The following is a 19,486-nucleotide window of genomic DNA, read 5'->3' as shown; positions in this document are numbered from 1 at the left end:
TCAGGTACCATCTTTTTAGTCTACTGGCTTTTTTTTAGATGGATCTGATAGCTAACCCATTAGATTCAGTGATCTTTGTTTGGGGTTTATAGCATAATCTTCTTTCTTCTTTTTTGAAGAATATGTGGAGAGATTCTCCACCGTGACAACCACCTTTAGACACTGGCGCAAAAACGGAGGAACGGTGTTATATAGGGTGACATCCTTTCTGTTTGGTTGCCAGTGTCCTTCACCTGTAGGTGCCTATATAACCCATATGTTATGATTTATGGCTGTGTATCCCGTGATGTATGAAAAGAAAGGAGGATGTATTATTGCACGTGACTTATCGCTGAATAACTGTAGGTGGTAGCTATGATCAGATGCAACTGTAGCTTACCGAATGTCAGAAATCATTTTTGGTTTTTTGTTCCTTCCCACCTCCAGAAGGATGAATTCCTTCTGTGATCATATGCAGATTATATACCTGGCCTCGGCTGGGATCACCTTGCTTCCTTATAGGAGAAGTGGATGAAACGGATGCATGTATGTGTTCTACTGCCCCTGTATCCAAGTATTGGTCCAAAAACTCAAAGCAACTATTTACAGCAGTTCTGTACATAAAATAGTGGGGAAAGGGATAGAATCCCTGTCTGGCTCTTACTGGGATCTCTGACGACTTTGGACAGATTTGCCTTCATTTCAATCAAGAAAGGAAGTAATTATAGATATCTCCAGTGGAAACACAGCTAGCAACAAAACAGCAAAATGGAGGAGAGTTAGAACCTCAGTCAGGTTGTTACTAAGTCTAGAAACTGAAGGGCTACAACATGTTCAAGACCAGATATGCTCAAGCATGATGGAAGATACTGCATATAGCCGCATAAAGAAGCAGTTAACCAACCTGATCACAAAGGAAACACAGATCAATAGTGACATCTTCGTTCTCTCAAGACCAGATACAAATTTATTGCAGTGTAAAATCTTTTGGAGGACTGTAAACAAAAGCTAGTGTGTTTTTTGGGGCCAGACCTTCATTAGCTTGTCAGCTTCTCTCCTCATTTCCTGTTCTGCTGCTGTTGCAAGAAAATTAGGGGGAAATCTCCCCAAACAGCACAAAGGCAGCAATTAAAGCTTGAGACATCCTTAATGTTTCCAAATCTGAGCAAAACCATTAAAAAAAAAAATGTTTGAGCTGTGATCGGGCTGTAAATAAAAAAAAATAATACGAAAGAAAATAAAACTTATCAGTAGTTCAAGCTATAGACAGCTGAAGTTGTAAGCTAAGATGAATTTGTTTTGTGAATGGTGTGTAGCCCTTCCTAGCCTCCAATGGGTTTCTTTAATGTAGGAAGTGGCCTTACTGATTGATAGGGATGCTTAGGAGGTAGAAAGGGATGTGTGCATGTTTCTTCAGACTTCACAGGGGAAACTGGATGCAGAAGCAAAATTCTTCCATATCACAGCCCCTCTTTTACACCAGTGATGCCAAGTTACCAATGCCAGAAGACCTATATACACACACATGCACGCATATATATATATATATATATATATATAAAGTTATCAGGGATGTTGAATGGTAAATGTTAAAGTGAGCTTCCTCATTGCTGGCTCATCAGACTGAGTTAGAGTGTAATATGTTTGTGAAAAACCCCTGCGCTCATGGAGTCATGGAAGCTCCTAACCCCACCTTCTCATAGGTAAAAATAATGTGTGTGTGTGTGTGTATATATATATATATATATATATATATATATATATATATATATATATATATATATATATATATACGAACACACGCACAATTTGCAATTGTGAAGTTGTAAAAGAAAATATAAAGAATGTTGCCAAGAGAAGTACATTTTTTTTTCTACGGTTTCCTTGGTTGTGCACTTTTCTTGTGATAAAGCCTTTGGGTATCGATTGTGATGAATGGAAGGGGGGGCATACTGAGATGTCCTTGCTCCCTTCCTTTTCAGGAGACCACATACACTGTCTATGCGCAGACTCCGGATCTCCTCCCTTACTAGGAGCTGCGTACATCTGCGCAGTTCCAGGCAAGTTTGTTCTATTAGCACCCATTCACAGTGTTCATTAACAAAAGATTCCGACTTGCTGCTTATTGTATTTGGTTCATCAGTAACACACATTTAAACCGTATTGTTGCTTAACTTTAATACTGAGTGAGCTTTTATAATTTTCCCTTCACCTACCAGAGCCATTCGGATCACCTGACATTACATCTAAATTAGCCCAGTTCTAGTCTTTATTTGTAATGACCTGTAATGTCTGGAAGTGTTGGTTAATCTCCCAGCTGCTAACATACAGGTGACACATGCAACGCCTATACAAAACAGATATAACAAATCACAATTTAAAAATGATCTGCAGAACGGACTCCATAACACCTCGTACCTTTTAAAGGCTTAACGTTACCTCAGACTCCAGTTTCAACATTAAAGTAGAACTCCAGACTAAACCTAGCTGGTCTTAAAAATGCTCCTTCCCCCTCTTCACATCAATGCAGACTAACCTGTGTAAGAAAGATGTATATACTTACCTATCATTAGGTCACGCCTATCCAGTCATGTAATCTGATGTCAGCCAGCGTCCGCTACAGGGAGCTGGTAAGCCTGGAGCTGGTAAGCCTTGAGCAGTGACATCAACTATAAGCTCCTACGGCCCTTCCATTGTCAGCCCTCCCTCTTCCCTGCAGCCGCCACTAACTACACAGGAGAGCCAGATCACGTGAATGGTGAGTCCTGGAAATAGACAAGTATATAAAGTACATCTTTCTTAGGGTCCTTTCACATGAACGATCAGATCCGCCTGTCAGTTTTTCAGGCGGACCTGATCGGATGCTCCATGCATCCCAATGGGGCAGCGGATGTCAGCAGAGACCTCTCCGCTGACACCAGCTGCTATCCGCTTCCGATCCTATCTGTCAAATCCAGAGGGATGGAAACCCTATTTTCCATCCGTCCAGCAGATGGGATCGTATGTGATTCCCCCATAGAGGACAGCGGGGATCTGACAGCTCTGCCTCCGCACACAGAGTGGAGACGGAGCTGTCATCCGCCTGCTCAGCGGGGATCGGCGGATCGATACCCCGCTGAGCAAAGAAAGGACCACACCTTGTGAAAGGACTCTTAAGCAGGTTAGTATAGGTCAGTGATGGTGAACCTTGGCACCCCAGATGTTTTGGAACTACATTTTCCATGATGCTCAACCACACTGCAGAGTGCATAAGCATCATGGGAAATGTAGTTCCAAAACATCAGGGGTGCCAGGTTCGCTATCACTGGTATAGGTTTTAAAGGGATTGTAATGTCTCAGTTTTTTAAATAAATAAAATAAATATGTTTTACTTCCCTCTTCTGTGCAGTTGGTTATGCACAGGGCAGCCTGAATCCTCCTCTTCGTGGATCCCTCTTCCCTGCTCCTGGTCCCTCCCTCCTGCTGAGTGTCCCCACAGTAAGCCGCTTGCTATGGGGGCACCCGAGCCGAGCTGCAGCTCCGTGTGTCCATTCAGACACGGAGCTGCCGTTCGGCCCCGCTCCCTCTCTCTCCTGATTGGCTCACTGACTTTGATTGACGCAGGAGCCATCGGCACCGTGGCTGTGTCTCAGCCAATCAGGAGGGAGGGTCCCCGATGACCGAGGGACTCGTGGACAGAGATGGGGTGCTGGTAGGGCTGCTACATGGAGAATGCTTTTTATCTTAATGCATAGAATGCATTAAGATAATAAAAAAACTCCTGCCTCCTTTAAGAGGAGGAGAGAGCATTTGAAGACTAGTTAGATTTATTCTTGCATTCCACTTTAGTTTCAGGTTTGCAGTGATTATCTTCAGCTTCTGATAAAGCTGTTCCATGATTTGCAGAATACTTGCTAAAAAATTACATTATGAAGAAAGCAACAGAGGTTTGTCTTTGGAAAAAATATAGAAATAATGGACGATCTTACCACTGTATTTTCTCGCATAAAATCCCTGCATTGTTATTGAGATGACAAAGACTGCAACATTAGTTTTAGATGAACAGTCCCTTTAAAAATTTTGTTCCCTGCGGAATGGGAAAACCCAGATTTTACTAATGTCATGTGACCCCCCTATGGCCTGGTTTTCTGATCTGACATTTGTTTCCTGTGTGCTGTGCATTAAATACTGCTTGTGACACACATCAAATTTCTCTTCATTCCTTTGATGTCTGTCTCATGCAGATGTGTGACCTATTAAAGCTTCATTCCTCTCTGCCAGCTTTTACTATTCCCAGGAGCCTGGCAGCATTGTGCTCCAGGACGCAAGCACCCAATTCCAGTTACTGCAAGGGGTTAATCTCTGATGATTGAATTTAATGTTTCTTTGCAGCTCTGCAGATTCAGCGGAACTAGCAATGCATTTATATCCTGCACCAGTCACCATACAAGGGGTCTTACGACGGAAGACTTTATTGAAAGAGGGTAAAAAGCCAACAGTAAGTATCTTTGTATTGGCGTAATCATCAATAAAACATCTATACTGCCTCTGCAATTCCAATAAGTCAAACTTATGTTTTCTGGCATTGAGATCTCTGTGCAGGAATGTGTGCTTTTAATGCTGGCAGTACCAGGGTACCAATAAAGTACCGCTGCACTGGTTAAATCTGTTTTTGGAATTTAGGAGTTTATGAATAGGTAACAATTGGGGAAGTATTGATTTAACTTAGGAATTAGGTCTGGTTCAGTATTCGTGTTTAAGGTTAAAGTAGTTGGGCAAAACTTTTTTTTAAATTTTGGATAGAGCAAGGGAGGGTTATAACCCCAGTCAGATTTTTTTTCACCATCTGCGTCCCATTGCAGAGATTTTACTTCCTGTCCCATAGGCAAACAGGAAGTGAGAGGAAATCCCTCTAAATTAAGGCAATTTCTCGAGGGACCCCCAGGTCACCAGAACTAGTGTCCCTATTGGAAGAATTCCCTCTTTCTTTTCTGGGGACAACCTAAAATGTGGGGTTTTCATTTACTTTTGCTTTCAATGATAATGGTGAACAGGTCAAATAGAGCGGGTGAATCTCCTTGACCGGGGAACACAGACCGCAAAAGGAAAATTATTTTGCATAGAGTATAGGAGGTTTATAACCCCTGTCAGTTTTTTGCCATCTGTGTCCCATTGAGGAGAATTCCCATCATGTCCTGTCTGATAGCCAAAACAGAAAGTGGGAGGAAATCCATCCAAAGTGAGTGAATCCCAGGGTGTCACCAGTACCAGTGTCCCCATGGGAAGATTTCCCCTCTATTCCTGCTCTGGGGGCAGGCCAAAATTTGGGATTTTATTTCTCTTTCGGTGATGACAATCAGGACTCCTAGATTGAAACTCCCTAACAAAGGCACAGAAAGCAATAAACACCTGACAGGTTCTAATCCCCCCTCCCACTCTATCCAAAACTAAAAAAAAAAAAAAAGAGTTCATGGGCAGAACCAGAGGGAATTCTGTCTGCCCTGGTAGCAGCAAGCTGTTAACAACCCTAAATTCCTATATAAACCTGCTGTATTCAATCCCAATGTATGATTTGAATCAACATTCACTACACAGCTACTCATTTACATATGCCAGTATTGATCCCATGCACTCTTTGCTACTAAATAATGAAAGCTTCTGAATATTGTACACCGATTTTCCTTCTTTATGTGTATGTAAAATATATAGGCACACACATTCCCTGCTAATCTTCCTTTGTGTCCGTTTTCTTTCTTTTACATATTATGCCATGAAATTTTGTTCAGCATTGCCACCTAGTGGGGCAGAATAGCCTCAGATGAGTACCTGGCACGTTATCAACAATGTTTTTGAAATAGTTTGTTATGGAAAGAAATTATTCTACATTTATTAAAGTATGTCTGCTTTGTGACATATCAGACAACAATAAATGGGAGCTGAATAAAACTGAAATCACTTTAAAATTGGATGGCATTTACATATCTGAAAGTGTTTGCGTCATGATCCAACTTTCCAGAAATTTTGCTCTTCTGTTATTGGATAAAGTTAACAAAAACTGCGGGCTAAACATGCTAGCCAGGCAAAACAATATACAACTACTCAAAAGTGCTTTTTTTTTTTACTTTAAAAGTTAGGTTATTACATAGACAAATAATGCCGAATTGCTATAATATTTAAGAGTACAGAATCATTATGTTCATCAAGCAACCTAAAGTGGTTCTAAAGCCTAAACATTTCTTACCCTAATGCATTGCTTGTTTTAAGGTAAAACATGTTCAGACATCAGCAAGCCCCCCTCACCACCCCCCCCCCCCCTTACCTGAGCCCTTATTCGTTATCCAGTGCTGTGCATGTCTGTAGCTCTTCTCTCTCCTCACTACCGGGTCTCACTGACTTTGTTAGGGCATCGGGAGCCATTGGCTCCCAGTGCTATCAATCAAAGCCAGTGACAAGGGGGCGTGGCTGAGTCCAACTCTGTGTCAATGGACGCAGCAGCGGGGCTCTGGAGTGAGCATGCTTGAGTGGCCGCTTCCCATGGGGGCACTGGACATAGGAGGGGCCAGGAGCACGGCAAGGAACCTGAGAAGGAGGTTCATGGCAGCTCTGTGCAATTTGTATGTGAAATAATACTGCACTAATTAAAATTGAGTACAGCTGCTCGCACTACAATGGACAAAACATTGCAATAAAAGTATATAGTAAAAAGTGCAGCGCTAAACAAAATTAGATAGATATAATAATATCAAACAAATATCTAGTGAGGTATAAAGTGCAAAAGTGCCAATATTAAATAATCGTATGCCACCATCCGTGCCTCAATCACCACTGTGTGACAGTCCACCACTCTATAAGGATAAATTACTTACCAGAGAGTATGGACTCGGATACCATTAGCACTGAGTCGACAATGGAGTGGCGGTCCTATATGAAAGTCCTATATGAAAACCTTCAGAGCTGCCTTTAAACACCACCTTTGGGTACACTCAAGCATTGTCGACTCAGTGCTAATGGTATCCGAGTCCATTCTCTCTGGTAAGCAGTTTATCCTTATAGAGTGGTAGACAGTCACACAGTGGTGTTTGAGGCACGGATGGTTGCACAATCCATTTCTATTAGTGTTTACACCGGGATTTTCATCTTCCTTTCTCTGTGGACTTTATAATCATATGGACTTTGTCACTATTTTTTAATATTGGCACTTTTGCACTTTATACCTCACTAGCTATTTATTGTTTGATACATTTATATCTAATTTTGTTTAGCGCTTCACTTTTTACTATATAGCTCTGTGCAATTCCATTGCACATAGCAGGTAAGTATAGAGATGTTATTTAACCACTTCCCGCCCGCCCTATTACAGATTGACGGCGGGAATGTGGTTGTGTTATCCTGACCGGACGTCATATGACGGCGGCAGGATAACACAGCTCTGGGCTCCCCCCGGGGGCGCGCAGAGCGGCGATCGGTGATGCGAGGTGTCAGTCTGACACCCTGCATCTCCGATCTCGGTAAAGAGCCTCTGACGGAGGCTCTTTACCATGTGACCAGCCGTGTCCAATCACGGCTGGTCACATAGTAAATAGGAACAGCCGTTGATCGGCTTTCCTTAGTTCGTGCCTGACAGGCACGAGTAAAGGAGCGCCGATCGGTGGCTCCCCTGACAGGGGGGGGGTCGGCACTGGTAATCAGATCATTGATTACCAGTGCAGACCCTCGGGGGGGGGGGGGGGGATGCCACTAGATCCACCAGGGATGCCCACTATGACCCCAGGGATGCCCACTATGACCCCAGGGATGCCCACTATGGCCACCAGGGATGGCAATCAGGGCTCAGGGAGCCCCCCATTGCCCTCCCCATCAGTGATGCCCACCAGTGTCCTCCCTATCAGTGCTGCCCACAAGTGCCCATCATTGCCATCCTTTAGTGTCGCCCACCAGTGCCCATTATTGCCCACCAGTGCCGCCTATCAGTGCCCATTAGTGCCCATCAGTGCTGCCCGTCAGTGCCGCCCATCAGTGCCCACCAGTGCCGCCTATCAGTGCCCATTAGTGCCACCTATCAGTGCCCGTCAGTGCCACCTATCAGTGTCCATCAATGCCGCCTATCAGTGCCCAGCAGTGCTGCCTATCAGTGCCCACCAATGCTGCATATCTGTGCTACCTATCAGTGCCACATATCAGTGCCTATCAGTGCTGCGTATCAGTGCCGCCTATCAGTGCCGCCTATCAGTGCCACCCCATCGGTGCCACCCCATCGGTGCCACCCCATCAGTGCCACCCCATCAGTGCCACCCCATCAGTGTCACCCCATCAGTGCCTCCTCATCAGTGCCTGTCAGTGCAGTCTCATCAGTGATCATCAGTGCAGGAAAAAACTTATTTATTTACAAAATTGTATAACATAAACAAAAAAACTTTTTTTTTTTTTCAAACTTTTCGGTCTTTTTTTATTTGTTTAGCAAAAAGTAAAAATCGCACAGGTGATCAAATACCACCAAAAGAAAGCTCTATTTGTGGGGGGAAAATTACATAAATTTGGTGTAGGTACAGGGTTGCATGACCGCGCAATTGTCATTCAAAATGCAACAGCGCTAAAAGGGGAAAATTGGCCTGGGCAGGAAGGCAGGGAAGTGCCCTGTATTAAAGTGGTTAAAAAATAAATAAATAAAAGATTACCTTTATAATCCCCATGCTTTGAATTCCTCCTTTCTTTTTAGTACATTGACAGACACAGCGCCCCATTAATCATGACTATAGGGTTATATCGCCTCCTGCAGGATTAGGACTAGGCAGAACAAAAAACTTAGCTCCACCAATGGGCCATCCTCAGCTGGTAAATAACCTTCTCTGCTAATGGTATTTCGTTTGTTTCTGTCTAGTCAGGAGTAAAGACCTAGACTACCTGCTGTGATCCTTTGAACCTAGCAAGGTTTGCTTTTTTCTCCTTCCATGCATCTTTCCATGAGATCTACAATCAACTGCTGGGCTGGGCGACAGGCTGGATAATCTAGATCCAGTGGTCCCTACAGTCCAACTAGTGATCACGTGCAGACAACAGCTATGCACTAGGTCGGCTGCAACATAGCCTTAACGGATGGAAGCTGGCCCACAAGTTAAATGTCTCACAGGGTCACATATGATGGGGCGCTATTCCGAATCGCAGCATCCCCTTTGCCAAAAGCTCCCCCACTTCAGTACTCTCCAGGGATGGTCGGACCAGCTTGCCGGTTCCATCCTCCCATCCTAAAATCCCTCAGTGAGCTGGGTTTAACCCCCCGGGCTCCCAATGCAGAGTGCACGGCAAAGACCCCTGGCTGTCTCTTCTCCACCCCCCCCCCCCCTCTGTAGAGCTCTGGGGGTGAGGTATGTCCTGCCTTAAGCAGTATGGGGTGCAGTACCTGAAGTATAGTGGGGGCCCAGTGCAGAAGGCGCAGCGGAGACCCCTGGGTGTATGTCCTGCTGTATGCAGTATGAGGTGCAGTACCTTGAGGGTCCCAGTACAGAGGGTGCAGCGGAGACTCCTGCCAGTCTTCCATTGAGCGTTCGGTGCGGCTATGTTTGTGTAGTCTGTGAAATCACTGTGGTCATTTTTCCTTAGTCCGGCGTGCCGCTGTAGACGGCCAAGGCCGCATGGTGTTGCCTGGGCTCTGGCTCCTCCTCTTCCTTCCTGGGATATATGAACTGGATGGCACTTATGACAGTTGCTGGGTTCTAATATTCGGCGCTCCTTACGGCTGGTAGTGGTGAATACTTGGAGGTCCCTATATCTCTCTAGTTGGTGCCCTGAGTGTGGGGGATTCATAGTAGTGCCAAAAGCTTTTTTTGTGCTGTGGGGTCTCCCTTATCCTATGGAGCTTCAGGGTCACATCTCCCCCACTGACCCTCTCATGGAAACCCAGCTCCCCATTGTTGTGCTGACGACGGTCCTACAGTCCTTAGTATCTCTGGGGGAAGTGGCATGTGGGCAAAGGCCTAGGAGGAAGCGCACCCTGCCTTCTCCTGTTTAGTCGGTTTCATCTGATTCTTGCCCTGGTGCCACCGTGGATGTGGCCTGTCCAGTGGGATTTGATATTACGCCCCCTGATACGTCCGATAGTGAGGACGTGGCTGTCCCTTTTGGTAGACACATATCACCTCGTACAGCTAAGATGTTTCCTCATCTTCCTTATTTTGACAGATTTATCTATAAGGAGTGAAAGCAACCCTTTGTGGTCTCTAAACATTTCTTGGTACGTTACCCCTTTGGGGAATCATTTTAAAAAAAAAAGTGGACTAGTCCACCCATAGTGGACGATCCTTTTTCCAGGTTGATTAAAGCAGCCATGATCCCAGTAAAGGAGTCCCCATCTTTTAGAGCCTGGGGTGACAGGAAAGCAGAGGCTACGCGCAGCATGTTTACTATGACTGGTTTGGCATTGCGACCAGTCTTGGCCTCGGCCCTGGTGTCTCAGACCCTAACTGAATGGCCCAAGCTTTTGCGTCAGGGTCTGGGTAATGAGCAGGTTCCCTCTGCTTAAGTTGATCTGGCAGGCCAGTTGGTCCAGGGACTGCAGTTCTTATGTGATGCATCTTTGAATGCGGCTCCAGTACTGTCCAAGCTGTCTGTTTCAGCAGTGGTGATTAGGCGCCTGCTGTGGCCAAACCGCTAAGAAAACTCACTGATCTTCCCTTTCAAGGAGATTGCCTGGTACTGAAGGATAAAGGTTTGTCTGGATCAATGATTCCTACTATGGTGAAGGCGAGGAAGTTGACTTCTAGGAAGATATACCATTGTGCACGGAAAGCATACCTTTCTTGGTGTGAGTCGATTGGCACTCATCCTCGCTCCTTTTCTGTGGCTCGGATCTTGGGCTTTCTTCAATGGGGTGTTGAGCAGAACTTGGCCTTGAGTACCATCAAAGGGCCAGGTGTCTACTTGGCAATCCTCTTTCAGCAATACCTAGCCATGCACTCTTTAGTTTGTACCTTCATTCAGGGGGTTTGACATGTGGCTCCACTTGTACGATTGCTCTTGCCACTGTGTGATTTAAACTTTGTACTCTCACAGGTATAAATGAGCAACAAGTGAACAAGGTTTTAATAGCTGTACATGAGTTGGCAGTAGATAGAAAAAGCAATTAGAAAGTAATTACAAATGCTTGGCAAGATAGTATATTACACCACATAAAGCCCAAAAATATCAGCTGGATAAATAACCCCTATGTTGGAGAGGATATAACCAAAAGGGCACTATGGCACATCTTTGGTGGAAATGTAAGAAGATATGGAATTGACAGCAGGTACAGCAAAACAAAATAAGGGTAATAACGGGAATGGAAGTTCCAGATGACCCATGGACCTGTCTATTCCATAATGTAAACATCACTAAAAGACAAAATAAAAGTACAGTAGATCCACACCTAATAAATGCAGCAAAGGGAGTAATACAAAAAAAAATGGAAGAGCAAGAAAAACCCACAATCAGGTTTAAAAGGACTGATATAAAATTGAATTTTTATGTAGTAGTGAAGAGGACCTGGCAGAAAGATTCGCCAGTACATTGATTAGTTGGTTACAATTCAAAAAAATGGAGAAATACGCAGAAATAAAGATGGAAGGAGGAGAGGGGAGACAGTGGAATGGAACAATGTAGATGAGTGGGCGGCACATCTAGGGCACGGGAGAGGTGTGGGGGGGTAATGGGGATAACTGGAAGTAGGGAAGTATTATGTTTGTTCACTGTGTATTATCTCATGATGTGAAATGATTTTAAATGAAAAACAAAATAAAGTTTAAATAAAAAAAAAAAAAAAAACTTGGTACTCTCAGTTCTCCAGAAACCTGCATTTGAGAATATTCGGGAGATTCTTTTGCCTACATTGTCCCAGAAGTGGCATTCTTGGTGGCTATTACATCGGCCCACAGGGTATCGGAATTTGCAACAAAATCCTGCCGTACCTACCAAAAGTTGTCTCTGACTACCATTTAAATGAGGACTATGGGGTTGATTTTACTAAAATCAAAAAGACTGTGCACTTTACAAAGTGCAGTTGCACCCGCTTGTGTCCCAAGCCGGCTCATTCCAAGGAATTTGCTCTGCATACTTTGGATGTGGTTCCAGCAATTACAGTGTATCTGGCAGCCACTGAGTCCTTTCAGAGGTCAGACTTGCTTTTTGTGGTTACTTAAGGACCAAGGAAAGGGCTGACCCCTTCTTCCGCTACCATCTTCAGATGGATCAGACAAATGGTGACTCAGGCCTGTTCTAATAAAGGTCATGTTCCTCCTTTTCCTGTCACGGCACATTCTACTCAGGCGCTCAGTACTTCTTGGGCCTTCTGTCAAGTGTCACTATCTCAGGTTTTCAAGGTAGCCACTTGGTCGTCGGTGCATACTTTCACCAAACTCTACAAAGTAGGTATTTTGGCATCTTTTGGCTGCAAGATTTGGCAGGCTACTGTTTAAGAGGAGCTGTTCCTTCTTGAGGGTTGTTTTTCTTTAAAAACAAAATGTCAGATGGGGCTGCTTTTGGACATCCCCAAAGTCATGATTAATGGAGCCCTGTGTCCATCAATGAACTAAAGAGAAAACTGGATTTTTGTACTCCCCAATAAAATCCATTTCTCTGAGTTCATAGACGGACACAGCACCCACCCCTCTAAGGAGTTTTGATACTTCTAATACTGCTTGCTACTAAACTGAATACCTGTAGCAGAGAGGGGGTTATATACCAGCTGAGGACGGCCCATGGGTGTAGCCAAGTTTTTTGTTCTGCCTAGTCCTACTCCTGCAGGAGGCAATATAACCCTATTGTCCTGATTGAGCGCGCTGTCAGTTGATTATACATTTTTTTACAGTGAGTACAAAAATCCAAATTTTAATCCCCTGGGCTAAATAAGAGAACACCATCAATTCTTCCATCTACATTAAGCAGCATGGATAGAGGAATGTCAACTGATGGCTGTTGTATTCAGGAATATTGCCCCTTTTTCGAAGCTAGGTATATGTTGTAGTGTAAGCGTGACCTATTCGAATATTTTCATGCAGGTGGCATCGTGGACCAAATACTGGGCAGTACTGTGCGGTACACAGCTTATATACTATGCAGCAAAATCCATAAAAGCCACAGAAAGGAAGAATGTAAGTATTAGTCTTTTAATTAAAGGTAATTAATTTGCAATTATACCTTTGTTTAGCAAAATGGAGGACTTTGCCATATTCCTCAGTGTCATTAAGTAGAGTCCATCTGTTGTGATAATGAAATGCCTGTTATATTCACGAGACTTGGAGAAGCCCTGTAGTACTTGCCAAATAAATTCAAGCCTAAGATGCTTTCAGAATAAATAAGTATTCCACAATTATTAAGCTCAGTGGTTTGCTTCACCAGCTTTTGGGACTCGGAAGCTGTCAGAGAGCAACAGAACAGAATCAAAATTCTGTAAACAAAAAATAAAGCCAGGAGGGGATTCCATTTCTATGGCCGAGTCAGGTTATGGCCTATCAGGTCACATGACCTGCTCATCTCCAGTCCCAGAACACTCTCGTCTCTACTGAGCGAGGATGGCTCCAAATTTTTTTATGGGGTGTGCATGCTAGTTGATTGAGTGATATTTTTCACTGCACTGTAAAGCCTTGTTCACACATTTCTGGCCGTGCACATGCATGGATATCAGATTGGGAGTAGCAGCTGTGTCTGCACAGCCGCTGCATCTCATTTGACATGAATGGGACTGCCTGCATGGGGTTGCATGGAACACCAGTGCTTTCCTTTGCACCAAAACACGGCCCTCTCACAGGTATACCTCTATAGTACTCCTATGTGAATGAGGCCTAACTGGATGATAGACACTGAGGCACATTCTTGGCCAAGCAGTGATCTTTGGCTTCCTCTCAAATTCAAACTATTTTTTTTGCAGCCAGTGCATGCAGCCAGTGGCTGCAGTGCTGATCTGTGTATTCTGATGGGGGTACTCGGACATCCTAGAGTCTGTGATGATCGTACACAACTAATAAAAGGTTGGGAAGCATTTTCATAATGGGAAAATGAATGCAGACCACTAGGCCTCTTTTACACGGAGCGGAGTCAGCTCCGATCTGCACACAGACCCTTTGCTGATCGGAGCCAAACGGGAACGATGTCAGTGTTTTGATGTCAGTGCCTGTTCAATTTTTGCTCAGAGGACCCTGTTAGCTCTATGTGCAGCCTGGTGTAAAATGGACCCCGCTGTCTGTTTATATCAGGCTACCTTTGATCCAATCCAGAAAAGAGAAAAAGTATGAAAGGTTTTTTTTACGAACCTGAACAGACACAGAAGTAGGCGTAAAAGGACACACATGGGCTCCATGGACCTTCTGATCAGGGTTACGAGGTATGCCCTTTGTACATACATGACATTTTACACAATGTACTTTTATACATCCTATTTTTTAAGTAGTTAAACGCTGATTATGGTGATGGAGAGAGACACTTGTGTACACCTTTCTAAACGTGAGGAAGGATTTTATGCCTTTTAGGCAAGGAAGTATAGCACTGCAGAATAGTGCTTGTGTGTAGAGAGATGTAATGAATATCTCTAGTTACCAGGAACATTACCAGTCAGGAAAGGATTATTTATGCCAATGTTTCCATTTCAGTTCAAGTCCACATCTACAAAAAATGTATCAGTTGTGGGCTGGATGGTGATGATGGCTGATGACCCAGAACACCTTGATCTCTTTCTACTCACGGACTCTGAAAAAGGTAAGGCAATCTAGCGTCCTAAAGATTTTGAAATTTTGGAATGAATTGGTCTCAGAAAGACCTGCCTTTTTTCACTGATGAAAGCTCAGATACTGACTGTGTTGAAATGCAAGAAAAGTGATTACCAGTATTCCTCCAGATACATTATTGCTACTGCGGGCTTCCAAGGCTAGAAAAGCATGTCCACCCCAAACCAGTGATCTAATTATTGGTAAATGCCTTGCTTAAATCATTAATTAAATTTTTTTTAAGTCTTTGTGACTCCACAGACATAATATCATAATTTATGTTTCACAATTATTTATGTTTAAAGAAGAATGGGACAAATATAAACTGCAGAAAATTCTAACAATAATGAAAGTTGTAATTGCAACAAAACTGGAAGTGCACACCTGGAGAACGCCTGGTCTTATAGCGTGACAGATCGCCTTCAGCTTGTTCCCTCCCTAACCACACCACTCCATCACAGGGGTAGTCATAGAACCTTACAACTAAGCATGTGATTGTGTGAAATGCATTAGAGGGGTGTGGTTAGGGAGGGGACAGGTTGAAGCCAATTTGTCACTCCATATATCGGGCGTTCTCCAGGTGTGCACTTCCAGTTTTGTTGTATTTAGAACTACAGTGGGGCAAGACTGACTCCTTGGAGGCAAGCACCTGGTGGTGTTTAGGAGTCACCGGTTTGTATAGGTGTATGCTTGGGAGCTTTTTCTTTAAGGGTCACAATTACTGGAAATTGGTTAATTTCAACAAAAAAGCTTTTTGCATTTTTCAGAAAATATTTCCTTGGAGAGATCTAAACTCTTAATAAAACTTTGTGGGGAATTATTAGATTAGTCATTAAAACATTAAAGGCTAAATTTGCCTTAAAGCATATAATATCCTAAAGGACCTATAAAGGTCACAGCGGACACATTTGATGAAAAAAATAATAAACCAATTTATTTGCACACGGAAAAATAGAAAATAGAAAAAAATATATATTGCAATGAAGACCGTATAAACCACACCTGTATAAAAAATAAAAAATGTTGCTGCTTTGAGGAAGTTTGCATCCATTGGCTAACGAAATGCATCAGCGCATCGTCATCACGCATGTGGCGACAACCAGGAAGAGACTGCTCTGCATGAGAAACAGCTGATGTGAAGCCTGGTGAATGCCTGTGTTCTTGACCTGCACAGCCGGAACATTAACGGCATCCTGTACTGGGATATTCCACAATGAATACACCCTGCTTCGGTCCGGTCGGGCTTTGGTTTGGTGTGTATAAAGGGGGTGTTTAAGGGTGGTGAGTAGCGATCAGCTTCAGATCCAGTATATCTGGTATTTACCATACAAACTTTATTCCTCACCGTGAAATTCCTATGCCGTTTACCTCCCTATGGACATTCGTGTACAAAATCTTTTTCTCGGGTCAATTTATTGCTTTCCTTCCAGGCTGCTCTCGAGAGCTCACTCATTTTTATTGTCATTCCATCTGGCATGAAATATAGACTGAGCTGGTACCAACTGTCTGGCTATTACCTTGATTTTGCTGCCTATGAGAGCCATTTTCATACAGCTGCTATCCGATTTCCAGCCTCTGGCAATACTAGCCCTGTGATGCTCCATTAGTCAGAAATTCTTCAGATAAGCTCTTGGAGTTTTCCTATTAGTGGCTTTATGAATGCTGGTATGTATGGATGGTTATATGTGCAGTGGCTGCTTCTTGGTGAGACAACATTGTCTTTTTAAAATTTTATACAGGTATGGTTTATAATGTCTTCACTGCAATATATTTTTTTTTTTCTATTTTTCAGTGTGCAAATAAATTGGTTTATTATTTTTTTTCATCAACTGATGTGTCCGCTGTGACCTTCTTGGTAGGATCCTTTTATATGCTTTACGTTTGGTCACAGACTACACTGTGATATCTGGTTTAATACCAGGCGGTGATTGGTTGCAATTCATACCAACTAATAGGCGGTGATCCAAGAAAAATTTTTGATTTATACTATAAATTTACCTTAAAGTAGTTGTCTAGCAACAAAATGTTGGATATGTGGAAAATGTTATCATATACTGCAAGAAAAGTTAGGCTGTATTTCTCTAGCGCTCATTGACAGACGTAGTCCTCGGTGATACAGCACCTTCGGGTTATGTTGCCTCCACAGGAGCAGGACTAGACAGGAAATTAAAAAGCTCTGGCCACACCCTAGGGGCAGTCCCAGAGGGTATATCCTCTCTCTCTCTGCCTCAGCAAATCAGTTATTTTCTGTCTAGTTAGGAGTAAGGACCTAGATACCTTGCTGGGATCTTCGGTCCTGGCAAGATTTTTTTCTTAAAAGATTTTTTAGACAGCTTTTTTTCTCCAGTGTTCCTGTGAGATCTTCAAGCAAGAAAGCTGAACTGGGCGACGGGCTGGATGTTGAGATCCGGTGGTCACCCCAGTTCAGCCTACGAGCGCGTGCAGGCCATAGCTCCGCGCTGGGTCGGCCGCGACAAAGTCCCATTAAGGGACTGACCCCGCGAGTTAAACGTCTCGCTGAAACGCCAAAGACCATGAGTCACGGCGTCCGTATCGGTCGACAGCCCTCCCGCCCCGGTGGAGAGGGGTACTGTCAGGAGTTGGTGCCCGCCTGGTTCCGGTATGGTGAGTAGTATGTTCCCCCTTTTCCCCTGACGGGTCTTGTGGTGAACGCGGGCCCCTCTCTGTATGGTAAGATAGAGTCCCTCTCTATCCTATAACATGACACAGATCCTCCTACTTTGAGTGTGATTTTATGTGCAAAAAGCCAGGAGGCTTGGTTTGGGAGCTAACAATCTAATTGTATACATGTTAAAAAGATTGTAATCAGTGGCATTCTGGGAATCTTACTATGATAAGAATAAGCTACCTACCAGTCAGAAGCCACGGACATGTAGACTGCCTTCCTAAATCAGATCTCCAGCTATAAGCAGGCCTCCCGAACGGCCATGCGGTCCGCCAGGGCCGGTACCGCCAACCACGCCAAATCCCCATGCAGAGAGAGTGTTGTGTGCCCTGCAGCACACCGCTATTCAGTACAGGCCACCGCCATTTTTTTTTGCTGGATCGCACGAGCCGCCATCTTGGCGTAGCCTCGTGTCTCCAGCATGGGGGCGGCCATGTTTGAGGTGATCCAAACACCTCGTGGAGCTAGGGGAGGCGCCGGAAGGCGTGCAGAGGGGCGGAGCCGCCTCCTTTCTTCCTGGGCAGCCAGCCAAAAGACTTCCTGTTTGTCAAGACAGCGCTGTAACCTGTTGCAGTTAAACTCTGAGCATCAAGTGGTGAGCCTGGGGGTCTATCTCTCTCTCTCTCGATCGATAGGGATCCCTAGCAGGTAACACTAAGGGGCTTTTTTGTGGCGCTGGGGGTCTGAAAAAAAAAAAAAAAAAAAAAAGTTTTTTATTTTTGAATTATATTATCCAGGAAGTGACTGGAATTATCATGGACCCTGCCACACATATTCCCCCACCTGTTTCCCTTGAGGGGGCCACGGGACCCACCGGTGCACAGAGTGTAGAGTCATTTACAGCAATTTTGGAGTCTATGGTGGCTCGGGTGGAGGCGGCCTGTCAGGGACGGGGGTCAAGGAAGCGACCCCCGCCTACCCCTATACTATCTGACACCTCTGACTCAGATTCAGAGATGGTCACTGCAGTTGCAGGTCCCTCTGCAAGGGCTGTTATCTCAGGTAAAGCTCCCTCAGACAGTGAGGAGGACGTTTCTTCTCCCGCTATAATTCAGGAAGAAGCATTGGTGGACGCACTAGTTGTGGCAGTGCAGGAAACCTTAAAACTTGAGGTTTTACCGGCAGAGGCAACTGAAACAGAGATTCCTTTTGGTACTAATAAGCCCATCAAAACGATGAAGGTTTTTCCTGTACCCAAGTGTTTCGGTAATAAGATTAAAGGAGAATGGGAGCATTCTAAACGTACCTTTACTATTTCCAAGCGTATTGCTAGACGCTATCCGTTTGAGGAATCCATCATTAAGAAATGGACGGTACCACCAGTGGTGGATCCACCTATTTCCAGGCTGAATAAAGCCACGGTTATCCCAGTGGAGGACACTTCATCCTTTAAGGATCCGGTGGATCGAAAGATGGAAGCAGAGTCCCGCACCATCTTCTCTCTGATAGGGTCAGCATTTAGACCAGTAATTGTTATTGGTCTAGTTTCCCAGACACTTACGGAATGGGCGAGAATGGTACGCCAAGACCTTAGGGGAAAAGATATTCCCCAGGAGACATCTGATTTGATGGAACAGATTATACAAGGGCTACAGTTTATCTGTGACGCAGCCTTGGACACTACTCCCCTATTAGGGCATGCATCTATGTCAGCGGTCATCCTCAGACGTGTGCTGTGGTTAAAATGCTGGTCAGCTGACCTAGGTTCCAAAAAGACCTTGACAAATCTCCCCTTTCAGGGGAATCGTCTATTTGGGGCCAACCTAGATGAAATCATTAAGGATGCCACTGGGGGCAAGAGCACTTTTTTGCCACAGGCTGCTAAAGCTAAGGGACCTCGCAACAAGCGAGGACCTTTTCTTTACCGCCCATAAAGGGCGCCCGGCTGGAACAAGCGGGAAAGGCAAGACTCCTCCAGGAGGGTTTAAGAAGGGCTGGTCAGACAAACAGAGGACCAACCCAGCCAAACCCGAAGCAAAGGAGTACACAGCCTGAAGGTGCGCCCCCACCCGGTTTCAGGGTGGGGGGACGTTTTCACCGGTATTCAGGACATTAGATCGAGCATCAACCACTACTACCGGTGCGATTCTTCCCTTCCAACATTTAAGCACTACAG

General features: G+C 44.4%; 1 protein-coding gene across 4 annotated transcripts in view; it reads left to right on the top strand.

Annotated features, from left to right (window-relative positions):
• Positions 1-19,486, top strand: part of RALGPS2 (Ral GEF with PH domain and SH3 binding motif 2) — a 360,414-nt gene that overhangs the window by 321,475 nt on the left and 19,453 nt on the right. For 2 of the 4 annotated variants that reach the window (XM_082265239.1, XM_082265237.1), the window contains 4 exons: positions 1,962-2,039; positions 4,351-4,456; positions 12,984-13,076; positions 14,571-14,676. In XM_082265239.1, the coding sequence (XP_082121365.1) occupies positions 1,962-2,039; positions 4,351-4,456; positions 12,984-13,076; positions 14,571-14,676 (383 nt within the window). The remainder of the gene's footprint in view (positions 1-1,961; positions 2,040-4,350; positions 4,457-12,983; positions 13,077-14,570; positions 14,677-19,486) is intronic. The other 2 variants (XM_082265240.1, XM_082265238.1) reach the window with 1 other exon arrangement.

Source organism: Pelophylax lessonae (genome assembly GCF_965119305.1).
Source record: "Pelophylax lessonae genome assembly, chromosome: 8".
Classification (NCBI taxonomy): Eukaryota; Metazoa; Chordata; class Amphibia; order Anura; family Ranidae; genus Pelophylax; species Pelophylax lessonae.
This window is presented reverse-complemented; position numbering and strand designations above follow the sequence as displayed.